Source organism: Rhinolophus hipposideros (assembly GCF_964194185.1).
Source record: "Rhinolophus hipposideros genome assembly, chromosome: 10".
In the NCBI taxonomy this organism is placed as follows: domain Eukaryota; kingdom Metazoa; phylum Chordata; class Mammalia; order Chiroptera; family Rhinolophidae; genus Rhinolophus; species Rhinolophus hipposideros.
In genome coordinates this window covers 51264148-51289030 of record NC_138056.1, presented here as the reverse complement: position 1 = coordinate 51289030, position 24883 = coordinate 51264148, and the positions used below count along the sequence as shown (strand labels likewise).

Genomic DNA, 24883 nt, shown 5'->3' with positions numbered 1-24883 from the left:
AAGAATGCTTGTTATCTCGTTACTTGCCTCATATTTATTGATTTTTGTCATTATGGTGTCTTGATAGTGCATGAAATACTTTCATTTTTATTTTCTTTAATTATGTTGAATCTAGTTATCTTGTTCGTTTGTTTGTTTTTAAGATACAGCAGAAATATATTTATTTTGAAAGTTCATTTTTAAGTGGGTTATTTTGGATCATAGAACTCATTTTCCCTTACAGAAATATGTAGTAATTATATTCACAAGGTGTCCATAAGACTATATAATGCATCACATAGATAAAATGCTATGACTATTAATAAAAACTTACAGAACACTAGTAAGTAAATGAAACGAAAACAGTGAAACTGAATAAGAAGCAGTTTATTTTATGCTTGAAGAAAATAGGAGAAGGAAAGGTATTGACACTTGCGGGGATCATACAATACAATGTACATTTTTAAAGAGCTGTAAATGTTGATTTGTGGTTTTTTGTAATTTTAAACGTACAGAAAAGTACAGAGAATAATACAATAAACAACCAAATGCCATCACCCAGCTCAATATTTTGTTTCAGAAACTTAAATAAATAAAAATGACATTTTTAATATCATGTTTGATTTTTACTTTAAAACTTACAACTCTCAGTAAACTAGCAGGATATAAAATTAATATTTGGAAATCAGTTGCATTGGTATATACCAATGATAAAATATCAGAAGGAGAAATTAAAACAACAATTCCATTTACAATTGTTCCAAAGACTATAAAATATCTGGGAATAAATCTAACCAAAGTTGTAAAAGATCTGTACTCAGAAAATTATACAACACTGAAGAAAGAAATCAAAGAAGACATAAATAGATGGAAACACATTCCATGTTCATGGATAGGAAGAATTAATATAGTTAAAATGTCCATAATGCCTAAGGCAATATACATATTCAACGTAATTCCTATCAAACTACCAACGACGTTTTTCACAGAAATAGAACATATAATCCTAAAATTTATATGGGACCATAAAAGACCCCGGATAGCCTCAGCAATCTTGAGAAATAAGAACAAAGTAGGAGGTATAACGATACCTGACTTCAAACTATACTACAAGGCTACAGTAATCAGAACAGCATGGTACTGGCATAAAAATAGACACATAGATCAATGGAACAGAATAGAGAGTCCAGAAGTAAATCCATGCCTATATGCCCATCTAATCTACGACAATGGAAGCAAGAATGTACGATGGGGTAAAGACAGTCTGTTCAATAAGTGGTGTTGGGAAACCTGGACAGACACATGCAAGAAAATGAAGCTGGACCTCCTCCTTACACCATATACAAAAATAAATTCAAAATGGCTTAAAGACTTAAATGTAAGATCTGAAACCATAAAATATCTAGAAGAAAATATAGGAAGAAACTTCATGGACATTACCCGGAGTAAGATTTTCACTGATATATCCCCTCGCGCGAGGGAAGTAAGAGAAAAAATAAACATGTGGCATTACATCAAACTAAAAAGTTTTTTCACAGCAAAGGAAACCATCAATAAAACAAAAAGGGATCCTACTGAATGGGAAAAGATATTTGCCAATGATATATCTGATAAGGGATTAATATCACAAATCTATAAAAAACTTACTCAACTCAACTCCAAAAAAACAAACAACCCAATTAAAAAATGGGCAGAGGACTTGAGGAGACATTTTTCTAAAAAGGACATACAGAAGGTAAGAAGACATACGAAGAAATGCTCAACCTCACTAGCCATCAGAGAAATGCAAATAAAAACCACAATGAGATACCACCTCACTCCAGTCAAAATGGCTATCATCAATAAATCAACAAACAACAAATGCTGGCGCGGATGTGGAGAAAAGGGAACGCTAGTGCACTGTTGGTGGGACTGCAGATTAGTGCAGCCACTATGGAAAACAGTATGGAGGTATCTCAGGAATCTGAAAATGGAACTACCCTATGATCCAGTAATTCCACTCCTAGGCATCTACCCGGAGAAATCCAAAACTCCAATTCAAAAATCTGTATGCACTCCTATGTTTATTGCAGCACTTTACACAATAGCCAAGATATGGAAACAACCGAAATGCCCATCGGTAGATGACTGGATTAAGAAGCTGTGGTACATTTATACAATGGAGTATTACACAGCCATAAAGAAGAAAGAAATCTTATCATTTTCAACAACATGGATGGATCTAGAGAACATTATGTTAAGTGAAATAAGTCAGAAAGAGAAATGATCTCACATCATTTGCGGATCATTTTGCATATGATCTCACTTATATGCGGAATCTAAAGGAAACAATATGTGAATGAACTAATCAGAAACAGTTTTGGGGACACAAAGAAAAAACCGAGAGTTGTTAGATGGGCGGGGGGCGGGGTGGGGATAAGGGGAAAGGTGAAGGGATCAGGAAGCAGCTGGTAACCAAAAAAAACAACAACAACAAAAAAAACTTACAACTCTCAGAGCTTGATGTAGGTTTGGGTCATTTGTAGACTTGCAAGCATAAAGATAGAGTAAAATAAAGAGGCTCTCCCAGAGGTGCCTGGGGGTGATTTGTTAGCGAGCAGAAGGGTACATAAGAGAGTGTATGGATGTCTGCCTCCTTGGAACTGAGTGAGCCACATCCTTAAGAAAGCAGAAAAAGTTGAGATTGAAGTGTTTTTTGTTTTTTGTTTTTAGTGATCAGCAGATTATATTGATGATATTATCTTATCATCTTTTCAAAATCTTCCTGTTTGATGGATATCAGAATTAGGGAGATGGTGTTGGGAAGGTGGACAGAGGAGAGGAGATGACTTTTATATTTAGCTGAAAATGGTATTTTATTATGTAGGTTGTCTACAAATTATGTGTTTATGATTGGGATGGATGGGGAAAGATAGAATCATAGTAGTCACACAATTTACTTCTCTGAAGAAAATGAAAATTTTCCTGTAAGCTACTTGAAATTTACAACCACATATTCAAAATACATTCTCTACCTTTTGCATTTTTTAAAATTCTTGTAGGTGGTAAGATGATGGTGATATTAAAGAAAAACAACAGTAAACACCTATTTACAGCTCTACTAAGTAATGGAGAATTCATAATAAGCAGTGTAGTTATAAAAGTTAATATAAGAAATAATTTCTTTCTGTTGTACTACCTGCTTATCAGTACCTATGTTTGAAAACAAACATAACGCTGAAGGTACACTTCAAGTTATCTTTTAGACCAGCAAAGCCATGACTCTGCTGGAAGTTTTTATGGCTAAATGTACTACGTATGCTTTTTGTGCTTTCCATCGTTGTTCATCAGACTTTGTCTCCTCTGATCTCTGATCGCTGGCCCTCTCTGCTCACATTTCACATCACTCTTTCGGTCAAAAAGAATTTATAGGACAGTTGCTTGTTTCTGGCCCTGGGCTAGGTGCTTAGCATACCAAGATGTATGAACTTGATCTCTATTCAAAGAACTCAGTATCGCTTGGCCTTCTCTTCTCTTGGCCTGCCTGCCCCAACTGTTTTCATTATAAGCAGTGCAGTGTTAGACCTTTCTAACCACCTATGTTCTTCCTGGTGTTTGACTTTGTTCCATGCTTTGTTCTTGGCTTTTTGATGTTCCTGTTGGTACTGATCAAAGGAATCCACAGCACTACGGGACAAAAGGTAAAATCATTAGTGTGCATGTGATAAAGAATAGACAGGGAATAAAACCAGTACACAAGTGCTGTTTATTTTGAGTACTTGCTGACAATTCCTCAGAATCCAGCTTTTAAAAAATGTTATTTTAAATTTATTTTTTGAATAGGTAATGTAGTTCATAGTTCAAAAGACACCAGTTTAACAGTATAGAAGGATTCCCTTCCACCTTTGTTCCCCAGTGATCTAGTTTCCTTCCCCAGAATCAACTGTTGTTAACTTTCTTGTGAATCCTAAAAATACTGTGTGGCAGTATCACGTGGTGGAGGATAGAGATTCTGGAGCTAGACCTCCTTGTTCATGTTCTGTGTCACATTAGGCATGTTAAATTATTAACTTCTGTGTTTTAGTTTTCTCCTCAGTAAGTGGGGATACTAGTGCGTACCTCGTTGGATTGCTTATAAACTCCTTAGCACACTGCATAACACATAGTAAGTGCTTAGTGCGTATTGGCTGTGGTTTTTGTAGAAGTGCATGTATCTGAATGTGTATATTTTTTAATCTCAGGAATACAGAGTTGAGTTAACCATAATTTTCATTCACGGCCCATTGTTATTATTGGTCTTTGCAGGGGGCCTTTTTTTTTTTTATCATATCACTGTATAACAAAACCATTTATTCTTTCCCATGAGTCTACAACTCATTTGGGTGGTGCTAATCTGGATTGGGCATAGTCAGATGACAGGTTGGTTGGGACCTGGCTGGTCTTGGATAGCCAGCCTCATGTGAAATGACCCATCTTTTCTCCATGTGTCTCTCAAATTCCTCCATCATGCTACCAATATACACTTTGGTCGCATAAGTCCAAGGAAGAATGGAAATGCACAAGCACTTTTCAAGCCACTATCCTTGGTAGTTTTGTTACTGTATCATTGGCCAAAACAAGTCACATGCCCAGGCTCAGTGTTAGTGTGTGATATGCCAAGGGGTGCTGATGTAGAGTTGTGGAAATTGGAGCTATTGATGCAATTCGTCTAACACAGTCCACTCTCTAATAACTGCAGTCTAGCACTTGGTAGTTGCCTTTGAGCTACTGTTGGTCAGTAATAAGGAAGACAAGCTAGAAACTTGAGGCCACGAGGTACCTTTGTGTCTGTATGTCACTGTGTCAGACTGCCACAACCTTCTGAGAGAGACGACTTCATTTTCTCCTCTCAAATCTTGTACACATTCCTTTCCAACAATAGATGGCCAACTGTAACCTGGAACTGTGCAGGAAAAGGGATGCTAGGAAATGTAGTCCTCAGTTTAGAGGGGAGCAGTAATGCCCACTAACAAAATGCAGTCCAACCCAGCTCCATTGCTTTATTTTTTCCTCTTCATTCCAATCCCCACTCCTGTACCTTATTCTTTGCCCTCTTAGAGGTACCCACTGTAATATCTTTGATGTTTCTTTTATTATTTATGTAGCCTCATAAAACATGAGTGCTCTTTTGTGTTTTTTAATTTACATTAATGATAATGTATTATGTATCTTATTGTTTCCTTCTTTCTTCCATTTAACTCTGTTTTGAAATTCTATCTATGTTGCTGAAAGTACATCTATTTGTTGCTTCTCATTGCTACTAAATATTCGATGGTATTTGCTACATTTTACTTACTCATTCTGACATCTTTCCAACTCTAAGTTACATCCAGAAAAAAATACAGCAATAAATAGTCTTATACATATTCCCTAATGGACTTGTATGGAAGTTTCTCTAGAACGTGTATCCAGGAGTGGAATTCCTAGGTCATAGTGTATATACATTCTAATTTCACTGAATTCTCCAGAATAGCAGTACCTAGTCAAACTATAGTGGCATTTCCTGAGAGCTCTGTTTCCCTATGAATTAGTTTTGTATCACTTTGTAACAAATTGCCACAAACTTTGTGACTTAAAGCAACTAGAACTTTATTAGCTCACAGTTCTATTGATCAGTAGTCCAGGATGATGTGGCTGGGTTCTACTCAGGGTATCACAAGCCTGAGAACCGCAAGTCAGCGTTCTCATCTGGGGCTTGAGGTTCTCTTACAAGCTCATTCCTGCTCTCAGCAGAATTCAGTTCTTTGCAGGTGTAGGACTGAGTTCCTGTTTTGTTGCTGCCTGCTGGCTAGGTTGCTCTCAATTTCTGGAGATTTCTCTAAGCACCTTTCCAGGTGTCCTTCTCCATCTTCAAGCCAGCCACAGCATGTCGAATACTTCTCATTGTTTCGAATCTCTTACTTCCTCTTTTGCAACGAGCTGTGGAAAACTTTTCTTTTAAAGGGCTCATGTCAGGAATACCTTGAAAAATCTCTGAAACTTAGGGCCATCTGATTTGGAACTAACCAGATTTACTAACTTGCTTCACATCAGGACCTGGCTTAGTGGTTGATTGAGTAAACCAGAGAATCTTGGGGCACATCTTAGCATCTGCCTACCACACCCTTAATCTATACCTATACTTGATATTATACAACTTTCTAATCTTTGTCAATTTCATATATGCAATGAATTCTTAAAATGCCTTGTTTTAATTTACAGTTCTCTAATTCATAGTGAATTTGAGTATTTTTTTATACATCTTAGACATTTAAATTTTCTTTCCTGTAAATCTACTTTTCCTATTCCTTGCGCAATTGGGGAGCAGTTTATTTTCTTTCCTGTTCCTTGACAGGAGGTCTTTACATATTCTGTCTATTAATCACTTGTCAATTTTAGATATTGAAAATATTTTATTCTAAATCTGTCATTCTTCTGCTAAATTTGCCTATATCTCCTTTTATTAAATAGAAATCCTTAATTTTGATGTAGTAAAATTTGTCAATTTTGTAATTTATCTTTTGCAGTTTGGGGATCTTCTTAAAGAAATCCTTAAACGTTGGCAAAATCACAAAGTTGGATGCTTCATTTATGTATTTTATTCTTTCTTCATTGCTAACAGAAGCATTGAGGATTACAAATCTTAAATTTGCAATCTTGTATTAGTAGTTTTTAACCCTGTCAGATCCCATAATTACTTGTATGCTTTTTTAAAAAATTGAGGTAAAATTCACATAACAAAATTAACCATTTTATAAAGGGTACATATCACTTGCATTTAGTACATTTATAATATTATATGACTACCACCTCTATCAAGTTCCAGAACATTTTCATTACCCCAAAGGAAAACCCATGCCCATTAAGTAATCACTTCCCATTTTCCCTTCCCCCAAGACCCTGGCTCTCACTAATCCGTTGCTGTGGATTTATCTATTCTAGTTATTTCATATAAATAAGATCATACAATATGTGGCCTATTGTGTCTTTTTGTTATTTTGCATAATGTTTTCAAGAGCAATATATGTTTTAGCATATATAAGTATTTCATTTCACCTTATGACTGAATATTATCCCGATTGTTTGGAATGTCACATTTTGTTTATCCATTATTCCATTGATGGGCATGTGAGTTGTTTCCACCATTGGCTATTGTGAATAGTGCTCTTACGAACATTAATGTACAAGTATTTACATGAGTACTTAGGTTTAATTCTTTTAGGTATTTACCTAGGAGTAGAATGGATAGGCTATATAGTTATACTTTATTTTTTTAAGGAACCACCAAAATTAAGTTATTCCAAGTAGCTGTACCATTTTACATTTCTAGTTTCATTCCATTATGGTCAAAGAATATAATTTGTATGATTTCAGTCTTCTTTAACTTATTGAGACTTGTGTTATGTCCTAGCATGTGGTCTTTCCTGGAAACTGTTCCATGTGTACTTGAGAAGACTGTGCAGTTGCTATTGTTGGGTGAAATTTACCATTTTATTTTATTTTATTTATTTACTTATTTTAATTTTTATATTGGGGAACAGTGTGTTTCTCCAGGGCCCATCACCTCCAAGTCGCCCTTCAGTCTAGTTGTGGAGGGCATAGTTCAGCTCCAAGTTGAGTCACCGTTTTCAATCTTAGTTGCAGGGAGCTCAGCCCACCATCCCATGTGGGAATTGAACTGGCCACCCTGTTGGTCAGACCTCACGCTCTAAACAACGGAGCCATCTGGCTGCTCCTGAAATCTACCATTTAAAAGTTTCCTCTTAATTTAGCATTTGTTTGGTAGCTATAAACTTTTGACTGCTTTGCACAGTTCCCACTTTTGATCTGACAGTTTTTACTCATTATTTTCAGTTTTTCTGCGGAGGGACAGGCCTTCAGAACTACCTATCCCACCAATTTTGCTGACGTGACTCTCAGCAAGTACTTTTTAAAACAAATATTTTATAAGGTCCTTTAATATCCTGGAGTAAAATTTATAGGTAATATAACTAATACAGAAGTTGTCAAAAATTAATGTAATATATTAATTGTAATATAAAGGAGAAAAGAAAGAATTTATAAAAAATAGGGTGAATTTCAGTATGTAAATGTTTACTATGCCATTGCAAGACATAATGAAGTAGTGATATGTTTGTGCTTATTTAAATAAGTTGGATTTAAGAGCTATAAGAAGATCAGATTCCATTTTGTACAAACACTGATAAATGAAAGACTAAAATCTAGTCAAAATGACTAGACTTTTTTATATGTACAGGAAATGAGAGAAATCACTTTGAAAAGAACTTGGGATAAAACACCAATACAAATTAAAGAATAAAGAGGTGAAAGAAAGGAGAAAGTATAACATTCTTATAAATGTGTGGGGCCTTATTTGAAAAATAATTATTTAGTAAATATTTAGTAAATTAATAATAATTTAGTAAATTATTTAATAAATATCTCAGTACATAAGTCTTTTACTTTGAAATCCTAATTCACGTCAAGTCAAATTTTCTTTTAATTAAACTTTATTGAGGTGACAATTCTTAATAAAGTTACACAGATTTCAGGTGTACAATTCTGTATTACAACATCTATAAATCACATTGTGTGTTCACCACCCAGAGTCAGTTCTCCTTCCATCACCATATATTTGATCCCCTTTACCCTCATCTCCCACCCCCCATCCCTCTTACCCTCTGGTAACCACTAAACTATTGTCTGTGTCTATGAGTTTTTGTTTCTCATTTGTTTGTCTTGTTCTTTTGTTGTTTTCGGTTTATATACCACACATTAGTGAAAGCATATGGTTCTCTGCTTTTTCAGTCTGACTTATTTTGCTTAGCGTTATAATCTCAAGATCCATCCAAGTTGTCACAAATGGTCCTATTTTATCTTTACTTGCCGCTGAATAGTATTCCATTGTGTATATATACCACAACTTCTTTATCCATTCATTTATGGAAGGAAGTTTTGGTTGTTTCCATGTCTTGGCCACCATAAATAAAGCTGCAATGAACATTGGAGCACACGTGTCTTTATGAATAAATGTTTTCAGATTTTTTGGGTCGATACCCAGGAGAGGGATTGCTGGGTCATATGGTAATTCTATTCGTAATTTTTTGAGGAACCTCCACACTGCCTTCCATAGCGGCTGCACCAGTCTGCATTCCCACCAACAGTGTATGAGGGTTCCTTTTTCTCCACAGCCTCGCCAACACTTGTTATTATTTGTCTTGTTGATGATAGCCATTCTGACTGGGGTGAGGTGATATCTTATTGTGGTTTTTATTTGCATTTCTCCTATCATTAGTGATGTTGGACATTTTTTCATATGTCTATTTGCCATTTGTATGTCCTTTTTGGAGAAATGTCTCTTCAGGTCCTCTGCCCATTTTTCAATTGGGTTGTTTGTTTTTTTGTTATTGAGTTGTATGAGTTCCTTGTATATTTTGGATATTAGCCCCTAATCGGAGGCACTGTTTGCAAAAATCTCCTCCCGTTCAATTGATTTCCTCTTTATTTTGTCGATGGTTTCATATGCTGTGCAGAAGCTTTTAAGTTTCATACAGTCCCATTCGTTTATTTTAGCTTTTACTTCCCTTGCCTTTGGAGTCAAATTCATAAAATGCTCTTTGAACCCAAGATCCATAAGTTTAGTACCTATGTTTTCTTCAATGCAGTTTATTGTTTCAGGTCTTATGCTTAAGTCTTTGATCCATTTTGAATTAATTTTGGTACATGGTGACAGATAGCAATCCAGTTTCATTCTTTTGCACGTGCCTTTCCAGTTCTTCCAGCACCATTTATTGAAGAGGCTGTCTTTTCTCCATTGTATGTTTTTTGCTTCTTTGTCAAAAATTGACTGTCCATATTTATGTGGTTTTATTTCTGGGTTCTCAGTTCTATTCCATTGGTCTACGTGTCTGTTTTGCTGACAATACCATGCTGTTTTGATTATTGTAGCCCTGTAGTACAAGCTAAAGTCAGGGAGTGCGATACCTCCAGCATTGTTCTTTTTTCTTAAGATTGCTTTGGCTATTCGGGCTCTTTTATGGTTCCAAACAAATCTGGTAATTTTTTGTTCTATTTCTTTAAAAAATGCCATTGGGATTTTGATGGGGATTGCATTAAATCTGTATATTGCTTTGGGTAATATGGCCATTTTAACTAAGTTGATTCTTCCAATCCATGAGCACGGAATGTCTTTCCACTTTTTTGTGTCTCCTTCAATTTCTTTTAAAAATGTCTTATAGTTTTCAGCATATAGATATTTCACATCCTTGGTTAAGTTTATTCCTAGGTATTTTATTCTTTTTGCTGCAATTGCAAAAGGAATTGTTATTATTATTTTTCTGAGATTTCATTGTTAGTATATAGGAATTCAATGGACTTTTGTACGTTGCTTTTGTAGCCAGCAACTTTACTGTATTCATTGTTTCTAATAGCTATTTGGTGGAGTCTTTAGGGTTTTCTATGTATAGCATCATGTCCTCTGCAAAGAGTCACAATTTAGCTTCTTCATTCCCAATTTGAATGCCTTTTATTTCTTTCTCTTGCCTGATTGCTCTGGCAAGAACTTCGAACACTATGTTGAAAATCAGAGGTGATAGGGGACAGCCCTTTCGTGTTCGTGAACATAGAGCAAAGGGCTTCAGTTTTTCACCGTTAATTATGAGATTAGCTGAGGTTTTGTCATACGTGACCTTTATTATGTTAAGGTATTTTCCTTCTATACCTATTTTATTAAGTGTATTAATCATATATGGATGTTGTATCTTATCAAATGCTTTTTCTGCATCAATTGATATAATCATATGACTTTTGTCCTTTATTTTGTTTTGTGATGTATCACATTGATGGATTTGTGTATGTTGAACCATTTTTGTGCCCCTGGAATGAACCACACGTGGTCGTGATGAATAATCTTTTTAATGCATTGCTGCATTCGATTTGCTAGAATTCTGTTTAGGATTTTTGCGTCTGTATTCATCAGAGATATTGGTCTGTAGTTTTTGTGTGTGTGTGTTATCCTTACCAGGTTCTGGTATCAGGGTAATCTTGGCCTCATAAAATGAGTTAGGGAGTACTGTCTCTTGTTCAATTTTTTGGAAGAGTTTGCATAGGATTGGTATTAGATCCTCTTTGAAGGTTTAGTAGAATTCACTAGTGAAGCCATCTGGTCCCGGGCTTTTGCTTTTGGGAAGGTTTTGGATGACCGATTCAGTATCTTTACTGGTGATCGGTCTGTTTAGATTTTCCAGTTCTTCATGGTTCAGCCTTGGAAGTTCTTAGAAACATATAGCAATGTTTCTAAGAACTTGTCCATTTCTTCTAGGTTATTGAATTTGGTGGCATATAGTCCTTCATAGTATTCTTGGATGATCCTTTGTATTTCTGTGGCATACATGATAACTTCCCCATTTTCATTTCTGTTTTTGTTTATTAGTGTCTTTTTTTATCTTAGTGAGTCTAGCCAAGGGTTTGTCAATTTTGTTAATCTTTTCAAAGAAATAGCTCTTTATCACATTAATCTTTTCTATTGTCTTTTTGTTCACTATTTCATTTAGTTCTGCTCTGATTTTTATTATTTCCTTTCTTCTGCTGACCTTGGGTTTCATTTGTTCTTTTTTTTTCTAGTTCTTTAAGGTGTAAGATGAGGTTATTTATCTGGAATTTTTCTCGTTTCTTGAGATAGGACTGTAGTGATATAAATTTCCCTCTTAAAACTGCCTTCGCTGTAACCCTAAAATTTGGTAGGATGTATTTTCATTCTCATTTGTTTCTATGTATCTTTTGATCTCTCTTCTAATTTCTTATTTGACCTTGTGGTTCTTTAAAAGTGTGTTGTTTAATCTCCATGTATTTGTGGGTTTTCCTGCTTTCTTTTTGCAGTTGATATCCAATTTCAAAGCCTTGTGATCAGAGAATATGCTTGGTATGATTTCAGTCTTCTTAAATTTGCTGAGGCTGATTTTATGTCCCAATATATGGTCTATCCTTGAGAATGTTCCATGTACACTAGAAAAAAATGTATAGTCTGATGTTTTAGGATGAAGTGCTCTATAAATGTCAATTATGTCCATTTCATCTAATGTGTCATTTAGGGCTGCTATTTCATTTATTTTCTGTTTGGATGATCTATCCATAACTGTCAATGATGTATTCAGGTCCCCTAATATAATTGTGTTTTGGTCAATTTCTCCCTTTAGTTCTGCTAGTAATTGCCTGGTATATTTTGGTGCTCCCTGATTGGGGCACAAATATTGATAACTGTTATGTCTTCTTATTGTGTAGTCCCTTTTACCATTATGAAATGTCTATCTTTGTGTAGTCCCTTTTACCATTATGAAATGTCTATCTTTATCTCTTGTTACCGTTTTCACCCTGAAGTCTGTTTCATCTGATATCAGTATGGCTACACGTGATCTTCTCTGGATACGATTTGCTTGAAGTGTCAATTTCCACCCTTTCACTTTGAGTCTATGCTTGTTTTTGTAGCTGAGATGTGTCTCTTGGAGACAGCATATGGTTGGGTTTAGTTTTTTGATTCAATCTGCTACTCTGTGCCTTTTTATTGGTGAGTTCAGTCCATTTACATTTGGGGTGATTATTGATACGTGAGGATTTCCTATCATTCTATCTGGAAAGACTGTGTCTCCATTGTTTCGTTTCCTTTTTGTTGTTGTCTGTTATTTCTGTGTGGTGGTATTCTATGATTTTTTCCTCTGTTGTTTTTTTTTTATTACAGTATATATTTCAGTTCTGGATGATTTTTGAGTGGTTACCCTTAAGTTTATGTAAAAGAAAGTTTGATATTTAGAGTATTCCATTTTCTTCAGCATGCCTACTTTCTCCATTCCCATATTCCGGTTCAGGCCTTTACGCTCCCCCTTTTTATGTTTCGGTTGCCACAAATTGTCCCTGTTGATGGTGGTCGAATAGCCTCCTTTACTATTCCTTGTAGTGCAGGTCGTGTTAGAAAATTTCCTCAGCTTCTGTATGTCTGGAAAGGTCTTTATTCCTCCTTAGTATGTAAAGGATGTCTTTGCTGGATATATTATTCTTGGCTCATAATTTGTCTCTTTCAATAGTTTGAATATTTGGTTCCACTCCCTCCTGGCTTATAGAGCTTCTGCTGAGAAATCTGATGATAATCTAATGGGCTTTCCTTTGTAAGTTACCGTCTTCTTTTCCCTGGCTGCCTTGAAGATTCTTTCTTTGTCGTTGATTTTTGACAGCTTCAATACAATGTGCCTTGGAGAAGGCCTTTTGGGGGTTGAGGTAATTAACTGTTCTATTTGCTTCTTGGATTCGAGGATTCATTTCTTTCCACAAGTTTGGGAAATAGTCATCAACTATTTGTTTGAATATATTCTCTGTTCCCTTCTCTTTTTCTTCTCCATCTGGTATGCCCATTATTTTTATATTGCTCTTTCTGATGGAGTCAGAAAATTCTTCTAGAGTTCTTTCATTTCTTGTAAGTCTCAAGTCTCTTTCTTCTTCCATCCGTGTCATTTCCAGGTTTCTATCTTCGATGTCACTGATTCTTTCTTCCATCTGGTCAACTCTACTATCTAAGCTGGCTATTTCATTCTTCATTTCTTCTATTGAGTTCTTAATCTCCAGAAATTCCATTTGGTTCTTTTTAAAAATTTCAATCTCTTTGGTAAAATGTTTATGTTGTTCTTTGATTGTGTTTCTTGGTTCATTAAACTGGCTGTTTGTGTTTTCTTGCATCTCATTGAGTTTTTTCAGAACTGCAATCTTGAATTCTCTGTCATTTAAGTCACATATTTCCATATCTTTATGTTCATTTACTGGAGATTTTTCACTTTCTTTCTTTGTTGCCTTGGTTATTCATGCCAATTAATGATTTATTATTTCTCTTTCTAGACATCTACAGGAATGGGCTCTGTAACAGCTTAATAGGATGAGGTCTTTCTTTTGTTTTCCAGTACATGTTGGTAGAATGTTTTATTTTCTCTCCGACTGCAGCCTTTTTTCTCTCTCACACTGTAGTGTTATGTTTTCTCTGTACTATTCCAGCTTCTCACACAATGGGGGGATACCCTGGAAGTCGGGCTTCTCCTCTGTTAACAGTTCACCTGGGTCATAGGGCACCGTGTTCACATGGGGATGCAGAGAGCTTTTGAAGTTCCAAAGCTCTTCCTATACCTGATTCAGAGCCTGTGTTTCAGCAGTTCGGTTTACTCCTGCAGATATCTGCCTAGATAGGGGCGGAGTGAGTTTTGAAAGGTGACCCAGAGCAATGGCGGCAACCACCACCACAGCCTGTCCTCCTTCCACAGCTCCCTCCCCTTTGCCGGAACTAGTTGGGCTGCGAATCTATGTCTGCAGACCACAGTTGTCAGAACTGCAAAGATTATGTTCTTTTGATCGGACACTGCTACTGTTCTGCTTCTGTCACCGTGCAGGTGGGGGCCGGGCGAGCTCTGGGAGGTTAGGGAGGGGTCGGCTAGTCTCAGTGCCTAAGGCTTCCGATCTCTGCTTGGCAGTGAGGGCTTAAACCACCGTTTTCAGCCTTCTTCCCTCAGTCTTTTCTCCGAGGTCTCCGCCGTGAGCGTTGAGTTCAGCCATGTTATATGCTGTCCCCTCAGCCCTGTGGGCCATAAGCGGAGCCCTAGCAGTCCGAGTCCTTCCTTCTCCCGCAGCTGCGGTAGTTCCGGGATGCAGCGAGCTCGGAACACTGAGCTAAGTCTGCGTCCTGTGTGTCTCCGCACTTCTCCCTTCCCTCCTCTGCCGCTCGTGCAACTTACCCACCTTTTGGTTATTTCTGTTGTGTGACTCTTTGTCTTGCCTGTCTGCTGCACTGGGAGTCCTTTGTGGAACTATAGTTGTTCAATTTGTTGTAAATTCGAGGGGATATTTCAAGAGGCTCACCTCACATCACCATATTTATGACGTCACTCTAGGTCAAATATTGTATTCTTGAGTCTTTATGTCCTTGGAAACAATGCCTTTTCAGTGATAATGGAATTCTAAGATGGATTTTTAAAAAGCAATGATAAGACATTTGGAATCAATATCAAAGTAAACTTGAAAAATAATAGGAAATTACAAAATAAATGAATGATTTGAATTGGTAATTTTTACAGTAGATTTCTCATTCATACACATAAATGCCTATACATGATATGCAATATTTTTGAACAACTAATGGAATTAAATAAGGTATCTTCTTTTCATGTGTTTTTATAATTCTGTACTTGATACTAAGTCTCTTAAAAGGAGTGTTATATCTTATATTGCATATTTAAAATTGGATTTGTTGCTTTTACAGTAATTGCACCATTACATTAAAACATTTCAAATACATGCACAATTTAAAATACAAGAACAGATAAACAGGCTAGCCTCCTTTCAATAAATAGGTGTAAATGTCACAACTTGATCCCAAAGCTTTCTTAATTACACTATTTAAATAAATTTTTAACTTACTGTTATAAGTGCTGGCTAGCTTGTTTCCTACCCATTTCAAATGAAATAATCACCCTATCTATATTGCAATTCATAAAAATTTTTAAATCTAATTACTCATATATCTCTTAAAGATAGGGTCCTGTTCTTCTTACCTCTGAGTGGTGGTGAGAATTAAATGAAATAATGTGTTTAATAGTATTGACCTACTAGAGGCTATTCCCTTGAGAAAATTAAATCTTAATCATGGATCAAAATTTTTAAGAGATTCTATAATTATTCAACGTGTAAAAATTTTAATTTGGTCGCTTGCCTTGATTTTCCCCTCAATGGAAATCACTTTTAAGGGAGCAGTGTATTTTGTGACTAAAGCGCTTTGTCCTTTGGTTGTTGTATTTTGAAGATACGAAGCAAACTTCCTTGACTTAAGCACTTTCCAATCAGGCATTTTCTCTTTTAGGTGCTACTGAGAGCTGTCTTTATTTTCCTGAGAATGACCTGTCCTCACATATGTTTAATTGCATTTTGATTTTTAGTTGTGGCACATATGGAATGTAAAAAGCAGAGCAAAACGTGTAATAGCTTTTTTGTGGTTTATGTTTTTCATGTTCAGCCTTCAAGTAAAATGAAGTTACCTGAGGAGAATTTCTTCGATGTTCCTGCTTTCTTAACTGTCTCAGGACAACTTCACCTAGAAGTGATGTCAGGGTACAGAATTTTCTTTTCTCTTTCACTTTAATGGACTAGTGATTATGGGGTGGGTGTGAGTGCAATAATGCTTCCTTTCCCAACGTTAAAAGCAAAAAATTGAAGTTAGTGTTTATGGTTAGTTCACTTGAATTCACCAAAAGTACATTTATTGACAATATTCAAGTTTCTTCAAAAAAAAATCACATTAGTTTAGACTTTTGTTTTTATAGTGAAAAATGTAACACTGGAAATATGAAATTGTGATTTTTTTTCATTTTACTAATCTTTTTTTTGCTTAAATCTAAATATATAATCAAAATTTTAACATAATCATATTTATGAAAACAAAGACAGTTCACACAAGAACCAGGTATTGGCCCAGTTCATTAAACAAAAGAAAGGTACCTGAAACAGATGGAAGAAAAATACTTTTAAATAATTGGTTTACATAAAGAAAATTAACCCACAGGGCCATAATTGGAGACATGTGGCAAATTAGGAAGTCTTAAAAGTCAGATTGTATTGATTTTAGCCATTCTCAACCTTTGGAAAGTCACTCTACTACTTTCAGCTTGACTTTTCTTTAAAACAGGGAATTGGACAGGAAGGTCTTTACAGTCCTGTCTAAATCTTATATTCTATAATTCTGTGGGTAATATCTTAATACTGACTCAAGTACTGAGCCTCCTTTACATATCTTTGTTTTCTTATATGGAGACTGAGACTTAAAAATCTCTTCAAGTAATGGCTCCAATGGAAAAAACGGAATCTTTATGTGTTTCCCATTATTTTTGAAATGCACAGGTGGGAAAACTCAGGGGAAATAGAATAGTGTTCATGTTTATTTTTTTATGTACTTTACTGGCAGTATGGAAAGTCAGTGGTGGAGTTCAGGTAAAAATGGTGGAGTAGGCATTTATAATTGGCTATATAGCATATTGTTTATTTTAAAGAAACTGAATAATGGATATATGGAAATTTTTTGTGACTTTTTGTACATCTGAATTTATTTCAAAATGAAAACATAAAAAATAATCATTGATGACAAAAAAAGGATGGTCTTGCAAATAACGTATACTTAGATTCTTTTCTGATTTACCTTTGAGGCAGAAAGTTATTCGATAATTCTAATAACCACATAATTTGACAATATTATCAGAATACTGTGCTGAAAAACTATTATAGCATCCTAATAGCCCCGTGAAATTGTAGGATTTGAAGAGCTTTATGTGGGAAAGGCCATGGCAGACATGTCATGGAAAGTTTGTTATGCCTGTCAAAGTGTAATTTTATTGTTTAATTTTGATAATTGTATTCCCATCCTTCCATCCCTCTCCCTTTTGTCAGCCATCAGTTTGTTCTTTATATCTATGAGCCTGTTTCTGTTTTGTTTTGTTCATTCATTTGTTTCGATTTTTTAGATTCCACGTAAAAGTGAAACAATACGGTATTTGCCTTTCTCTGACTTATTTCACCTAGCATAGTACCCTCTAGGTCCATCCATTATGTCACATGCGGCAAGATTTCATTTTTTTTAATTGCTGAATAATATTCCTCTGTGTGTGTGTGTGTGTGTGTGTGTGTGTGTGTGTGTGTGTACACATACACCACCTCTTCTTTATCCATTCATCTAGCAAAAGGCACTTAGGTTACTTCTATATTTTGGCTATTACTAGTAACCGTGCAGTGACTATAGGGATGCAAATATCTTTTCAAATTAGTGTTGTTTTTTTTTGGATAAATATTTAAAAGTGGAATTGCTGCATCATATGGCAGTTCTATTTTTAATTTTTGAGTAATCTCCATACTGTTTTCCGTAGTGGCTGCACTAGTTTATAATCCCACCAACAGTGTACAAAGGTTCCCTTTTCTCCACATCCTCACCAGTACTTGTTATTTGTTGATTTATTGATGATAGCCATTCTGACAGGTGTGAAATGATATCTCATTGTGGTTTTGATTTGCAATGCACTGATGACTAGTGATATTGAGTATCTTTTCATATATCTGTTGGCTATCTGTGTGTCCTCTTTGGAAAAATGTCCGTTCAGGTCCTCTGTCCATTTTTTAATTGGATTGTTTGCGGTGTTTTGTTTTGTTTTTTGGTATTAAGTTGTATGAGTTCCTTATCCAGAGGGTGCCAGAAAAATGTATACACATTTTAAAAAAGGAAAAAACTATTAAAATTGTAATACTCAATATATACTGATAACAAAAGATGAATACAAGTCATCTTGTAGTTACAATTACAAGAGGTGCTCAAAGTGGTTACCATCAGCATCCAGACATTTCTGATTACGGCGAACTACTGCTTGAGCAACGTTGACCGAAGTGTCCACTTACATACATTTTTTTAGCATCCCCAGTATATTTTAGATATTAACCTCTTGCCAGATATATCATTTGCAAATATCTTTTCCTCTTTAGTAGGTTGTCTTTTTGTTTTGTTGATAGTTTACTTCGTTGTGCAAAAATTTTTTAGTTTGGTGTACTCCCATTTGTTTATTTTTTCTTTTGTTGCCCTTGCCCGAGGAAATATATCAAAAAAGAACAATGTCAGAGAGTTTACTGCCTATGTTTTCTTTTACAGGTTTTGTGATTTCAGGTCTTATATTTAAGTCTTGAATCATTTTTGAGTTTATTTTTGCATATGGTATAAGAAAGCGTTTCGGTTTCATATTTTTTTCATGTGTCCACTTTTCTCAACATCACTCTTTGAAGAGACTGTCTTTACCCCATTGTATATCCTTGCTCCTTTGTCATAGATTAACTGACCATTAATTGATCAGTTCTTATGCCTGTCAAAGTGTAATTTTAAAAAATAAAACATGACTTACTCAAATATAAAGTGAACATGTATCAAATATTTTACTCAATTCATTAATTAATGAGGCCAAGTAAAATAGTACAGCTACTTCAAAGAGCGTTTGAGGAGCTGTATATTCATAGGCAATTTAATAAAGGAATTTTAGAATAAGATTGCTAGGTTAGTTACAAACTAGTTAATATCCTACAGACCAATAAACACTAACCTTTGGAATTTTGTCTTCTACCTGACAGAAATGATTTACAACCTTACTGGACAAAATCTACAAGTTAACATATACCTTTACTTAATCTGGGATGTTTAATTCAATAGTAAATAGAATAATGGAGCAAAGTACATTCACCTAAGTAATTAAATGACTTCTGAGAGGGTCTGTGTCTCCATATTACATTGAAGGGACAGGCTGTCTATCTTTTGAAACCAAGTTTTGGATAACCTTTCTTAACAGCCTTTCAATATTCATTGTTTTATCTATAAAATTAGAGGCAAGGTATCTTCCCTTCAGCAGTGTCGTAATATGTGAAAGGTGTAAATTTACCAAACTTTTGTTTCTCTATTATAGTACCCTTAATGGATTAACTATGTCCCTTCTTTCCCAGTAAATTGCAGTGAACCACAGAACACAGTGTACAGAGAAACTGACAGAAGATTAAATTGGCAGAATATGAGGTTTTGTATTTTTAATGTGTTATGAAGTATTTCTAATAATGTCAGTCAAATGTTCCTAGTTTAATATGCATAGTTCTAGGACTGTTAATATGCAGTACATCATATTTCAGATTAAGGCATGATTTAATCTCCAATAAGGAATTGTTAGTCTTTTTTCCCTTAGCTTTGTTTTTCTGTAATTTTATTTAACGGACTTTTTTTTTTAACAGACTTTCAAAATTGATTAAATGATAGTTAAATTTAGAAGGTTAACATTTTCTCAAAAGATATATATATTGATTTGGTGGGTTTATAGTTCCGTTTTGAAGTTTAATTTTGTTGTTTTTAAATAAACTTTCTATTTTTGAATAATTTTTAAATCCAGAAAAGTTGTGAAGACTTTTTTAAATCCAGAAAAGTTGTGAAGATAGTGCAGACGTTTTTCATACCCTAAACAATTTTTCCCATTGGTGACATTACCGTGGTACGTTTGTCCATACTAAGAACCCAATGTTAGTGTATTACTATTACCTAATTTACAGACTTTATTTAGATTTCCCTAGTTTTCCATCAATGCCTTTTTTCTTTTTCCAGGATCCAATTCAAGGTACCACATTATGTTTGGTTGACATGCTTCCCCAGTCTCTTCCAGTCTGTAACAGTTTCTCAGTCTTTCCTTTACTTTCATGACATGTAAAATGTATCCCAATCTGGAGTTTTCTGATGTTTGTCTCATAATTAGACTGAAGTTACATGGGTTTTTGGAAAGAATACCCCAGAGGCAAAGTATACTCATTATGTTATGTGCGTATCAAGGGGGTATATGATATGCACATGGTGATTACCCTTCATTACTTGGATAAGGTAGTGTTTACTAAGTTTCTCCACTGAAAATGTGCTATTTTCCCTTTCTGTATTCTTTGGAAGTAAGTCACTTAAGTCTAGCCCACCCTCACTGGAGGTGTGAGTGAGGGTTGGGAGGTGGGAGATGGAATTAAACACCACTTCCTAGGAGGCAGGAGTATTCAGATTCTTCTATATGGAAGATTTGTTATCTTTTTACCCTTGTATGTTTATTTATGTAATCATTTAGATCAGAATGGGTTCATATATATTTATTTTATCATTTGGGTTATACTTTAATTCTTTGTGACTTATTTTGTTGCTCAAACTGTTGTAGCTATTGGGAACTCTTTAAGGTTGACTCTTGTGTTCCTTGGACATGTCCTGATCCTTTTGTTTTTTGAGCACTTCCTTATTCTCTGGTACTGTACGATTCCCCAGATTTATTTATTTGTTTGCTTAATTTTAATTTTTTACAGTTGAACCTATACTGACATGATCATCAGTCAAAGCCCATGTTTGCATTAGGGTTCACTCTTGGTGTTGTATATTCTATAGGTTTAGACAAATGTGTAACGACACATCTACCATTATAGTGTCATACAGAGTAGTTTCACTGCTCTGAAAATCCTCTGTGCTCCTCTTATTCATCCGTCCCTTCCCTGCAACCCCTGGCAACCGCTGATCTTTTTACTGTCTCCATAGTTTTGTCTTTTCTAGAATGTCATGTATTTGGAATCATACAGTATATAGCCTTTTCAGATTGGCTTCTTTCACTTGGTAATATACATTTAAGTTTCCTGCATGTCTTTTCATGGCTTGGTAACTCATTCTTTTTTTGCACTGAATAATATTCCATTATCTGGCTGTACCACCGTTTATTTCTCCATTCACTTACTCTCAAAGACATCTTTGATTGCTTCCAGGTTACGGCAATATCCCAGGCTTATTTTTCAATTTTCCCGACTCTAGCCCTAGAATTAGTCTTTTCTCCAAAGAGCCCTAGTTCCTCTGATGAGAAAATGGTATTTAGAAATCAAGATTTAATCATTGGGTACCTTGCTGTTACTAGGGGATTATTGCTTCCAAGCCCTCTCAGTGGACAGAGCTATTATATATTTTTAGAAATAAGAGAAAGCAAAGTGTTTTCATTATTTCTGCCTATAAATATAATTTATAAGTGGGATGTTCGTTCTGAGAGAAGTAGAAATGTTCTAAATTGGAAAACCTATATACATACATATATATGTGTATATATATATATATATATATATATACACATATATATATATATATATATATATACTCTTACTGGGGGGTGGGGGGCGGGGGGAAACATACATAAATAAATACACATAAACCCAGACACCTAGATTCCTAGATTCCCCTAAAACCCCAGTGTGGTCCTAAGATTATAATATTGGATACAAGGAAATATGCTTCTTATTTACTCACACAGAAGAATGTCTGGCAGTTTACCTAAAACAACAAGCAGACCATGAAGGTATCGGGCAAATAAAAAGAGCCTAAGATGCAAACAACACTTTTGCCCTTACTATTAGAGGAGTATGGGATGGGATTCTGCTCTTCTGTTTTTAACATTGCTCTGAATTTGTTTTTAAAATAATAACAACTTTGAGGGTTTGCTAAGCAAAGCAAAATGTGTGAATCTAATGCATAATGATCATAAATTCCATGCCAGGCATTTGGCATGGCAAAATGGACAAGAATACAGAACCTACGCCAGTCGACTTGTGGGATGTTCAGTTCTGAATTATCCAGTGAGGTAGGCACTACACACATGTGATGACTGAGTTCTTGAAATGTGGTTAGAGCAATGAAGGAACTGCATTTTTTAAAATTTTTTTAAAGCTTTATTTTTTCAGAGCACTTTTAGTTTCACAGCAAAATTGAGAACAAAGTACAGACATTTCCCATGTACCCACTGGCCCAACACATGCATAGCCACCCCCATTATTTACATCCCCTGTGAGAATTGTGCATTTGTTACAGTTAATGAACCAATATCGACAAATCATAATCAACCAAAGTTCATACTTTACTGTCGGGTTCACTCTTGGTGCTGGATAGTCTATGGGTTTGGACAAATGTATGACGACATGTGTCCACCATTATAGTATCATACAGAGTAGTTTCACTATCCTAAAAACGCTCTATACTCCACCTGTTCACCCCTCCTCACTCTCACATCTCTGGAAACCACTGATGTTTTTACCGTCTTCACAGTTTTGCCTTTCCCAGAATGTCACATAATTGAAATCATACAGTATGTTGGCTTTTCAAATTGGTTTCTTTCACTTGGTAATTATGCATTTAAAGTTCTTCCATGTCTTTTTATGGCTCAATAATTAATTTAAACAAAACGACAACATTAAGACAGTGTATATTTACAGAAAAAAATAGAAAGATATTACACAGAGTTTCTATACACACGGCAACCCAATTTCACTATTGTTAATATCTTATATTGCTATGGTATATTTTTATAACTAACAAAGCAATGTTGATATATTGCCCATACTTTATTCAGATATCCATGGTTTTACCTAATGTCTTTTTTTTTGTCTGTCCCAGGATCCCATCCAAGATACACATTACATTTAGTTGTCTCCTAAGACTCCTCTTGGTTGTTATGATTCCTCAGACTTTTCTTGTTTTTGATGACCTTGACAATTTGAGGAATATTAATCATGTATTTTGTAGAATTTACCTTGATTGGGATGTGTCTACTGTTTGTCTAATGCTTAGATTGGGGTTATGAGTTTTTGAAAGGAAGATGACAACACATAAGGAAAGTACCATTTTGACCATATCGTATCAAAGATAAATACTATCAACATGGTTTACCTCTTTTGATTTTAACCTTGATCAACCTGGCTGAGGTAGTGTTTGTCATGTTTCCACACTGTAAAGTCACTCCTATTTTCTTCTTTTCCTTATCGTACTTTTTGAAAGAAGTCATATATGCAGTCCACACTTAAGAGATGAGAGATGTGCTTCATCTCCTTGAGAAAAGAGAATTTTCATAAATTGTTTGGAAATCTGCACAGGAGATATGTCTCTTCTTTCTACTTATTTATTTATTCAATTATTTATTTGCATCAGTATAAAGTCATGAATATTTATTTTACCTTTAGTTTATCATCCAACACTGTTTTATTTACTTTGTTTTTCAAAGTGTTTAAGCTTTGGCTATTGAGGTCTTTTTCATTTGGTTCCTGTGTGACTTTTATGTAGTTCCATAATTATAATTCTCAATTCTTTCTCAGACCTACGGCATTACTGTCATTCATTTCTCTGATCCATCTGCTAAAATCACCCAATAGATTATTCCTATTATTACTTTAAATAAATGTATCTCTTGTGCCAATTATAAATTAGGAAAATATAAAAATAAATATATATTTTACCTTTGTTTATTTCTTCTCTGACACTCTTCCTTGTTTTATGTGGATCAGACTTTCTGACCCATATCATTTCTATTCTCTTTGAAGAAAATCTCTTAACATTTCTTGCAGAACAGGATTACTAACAATGAATACGTTCAGTTTTTATTTGTAAAGCAAAATATTTTTCCGTCAATTTTAAAGGATGTTTTCATTCATTACGTAATTCTGTATTTGTGGGATTTTTTTCTTTTAGGATTTTAAATATTTCACTACTCTTTCCCCTTGTTTGCATGACTTCTAATGTGAAGTCTGTTGTAATTCTTATCTCTGTTCCTCTGTAGTTTTGTCCCCTCGTTTCCCTCTTGCTGGTTTCAAAAATTTGTGTATGGTTTTTGGCAGTTTGAATATTTTTGACCTCATTGTAGATTTTTGATCTTTATCCTGATTGGTGTCCTTTGAGCTTCAAACACCTGTTCTTTGCTGCCACCAATTGTCTGCCACCAATTTTTGAAATTGTTGGTCATTATTACTTTAAATATTCTTCTGTTCTATTCTCTCTTTCTTCTCCTTTTGGTATCCAAATTGCATCTATTTTTTACCTTCTAAATTACCCCACAGTTTTCGGATGTCCTGTTTGTAATGTTTTTCTCATGATGTTAAGTTTTGGAAGTTTTTATTGACCTGTGATCAAACTCACTGATTCTTACCACATCTGTGTCTAGTCTACTGATGAACTCAAAAATATTATTTTTGATTTGTAACATTTCCTTTTCATCCTTTCTTAGTTTCCAATACTTTGCTTACACTATCTATTCTTACAAATTCTATTTTTTTCCATCAAAATCATAATGTATTAATCATAATTATTCTAAATTCTCTGTCAGATAATTCCAAATCTGAGACTTACCTGAGTTGCGTTCTAAAGCTTGCTTTGCATCCTCAGACTCTGGTTTTCCTTCCTTTTAATATTCCTGATAATTTTTGTTGAGAGTTAAAGATAATGTATTGGGTAACAAGATCTGAGGTTAATAGACTTTTAGTGTAAGATTTTATGTTAATGTGACTT

General features: G+C 34.9%; 1 protein-coding gene across 2 annotated transcripts in view; it reads left to right on the top strand.

Annotated features, from left to right (window-relative positions):
• The window catches only part of NARS2 (asparaginyl-tRNA synthetase 2, mitochondrial), a 176862-nt gene that overhangs the window by 46809 nt on the left and 105170 nt on the right, over positions 1-24883 (top strand). For both annotated transcript variants that reach the window (XM_081064086.1, XM_081064087.1), the window contains exon 6: positions 16013-16107. In XM_081064086.1, coding sequence (XP_080920212.1) covers positions 16013-16107 — 95 coding nt within the window. The remainder of the gene's footprint in view (positions 1-16012; positions 16108-24883) is intronic.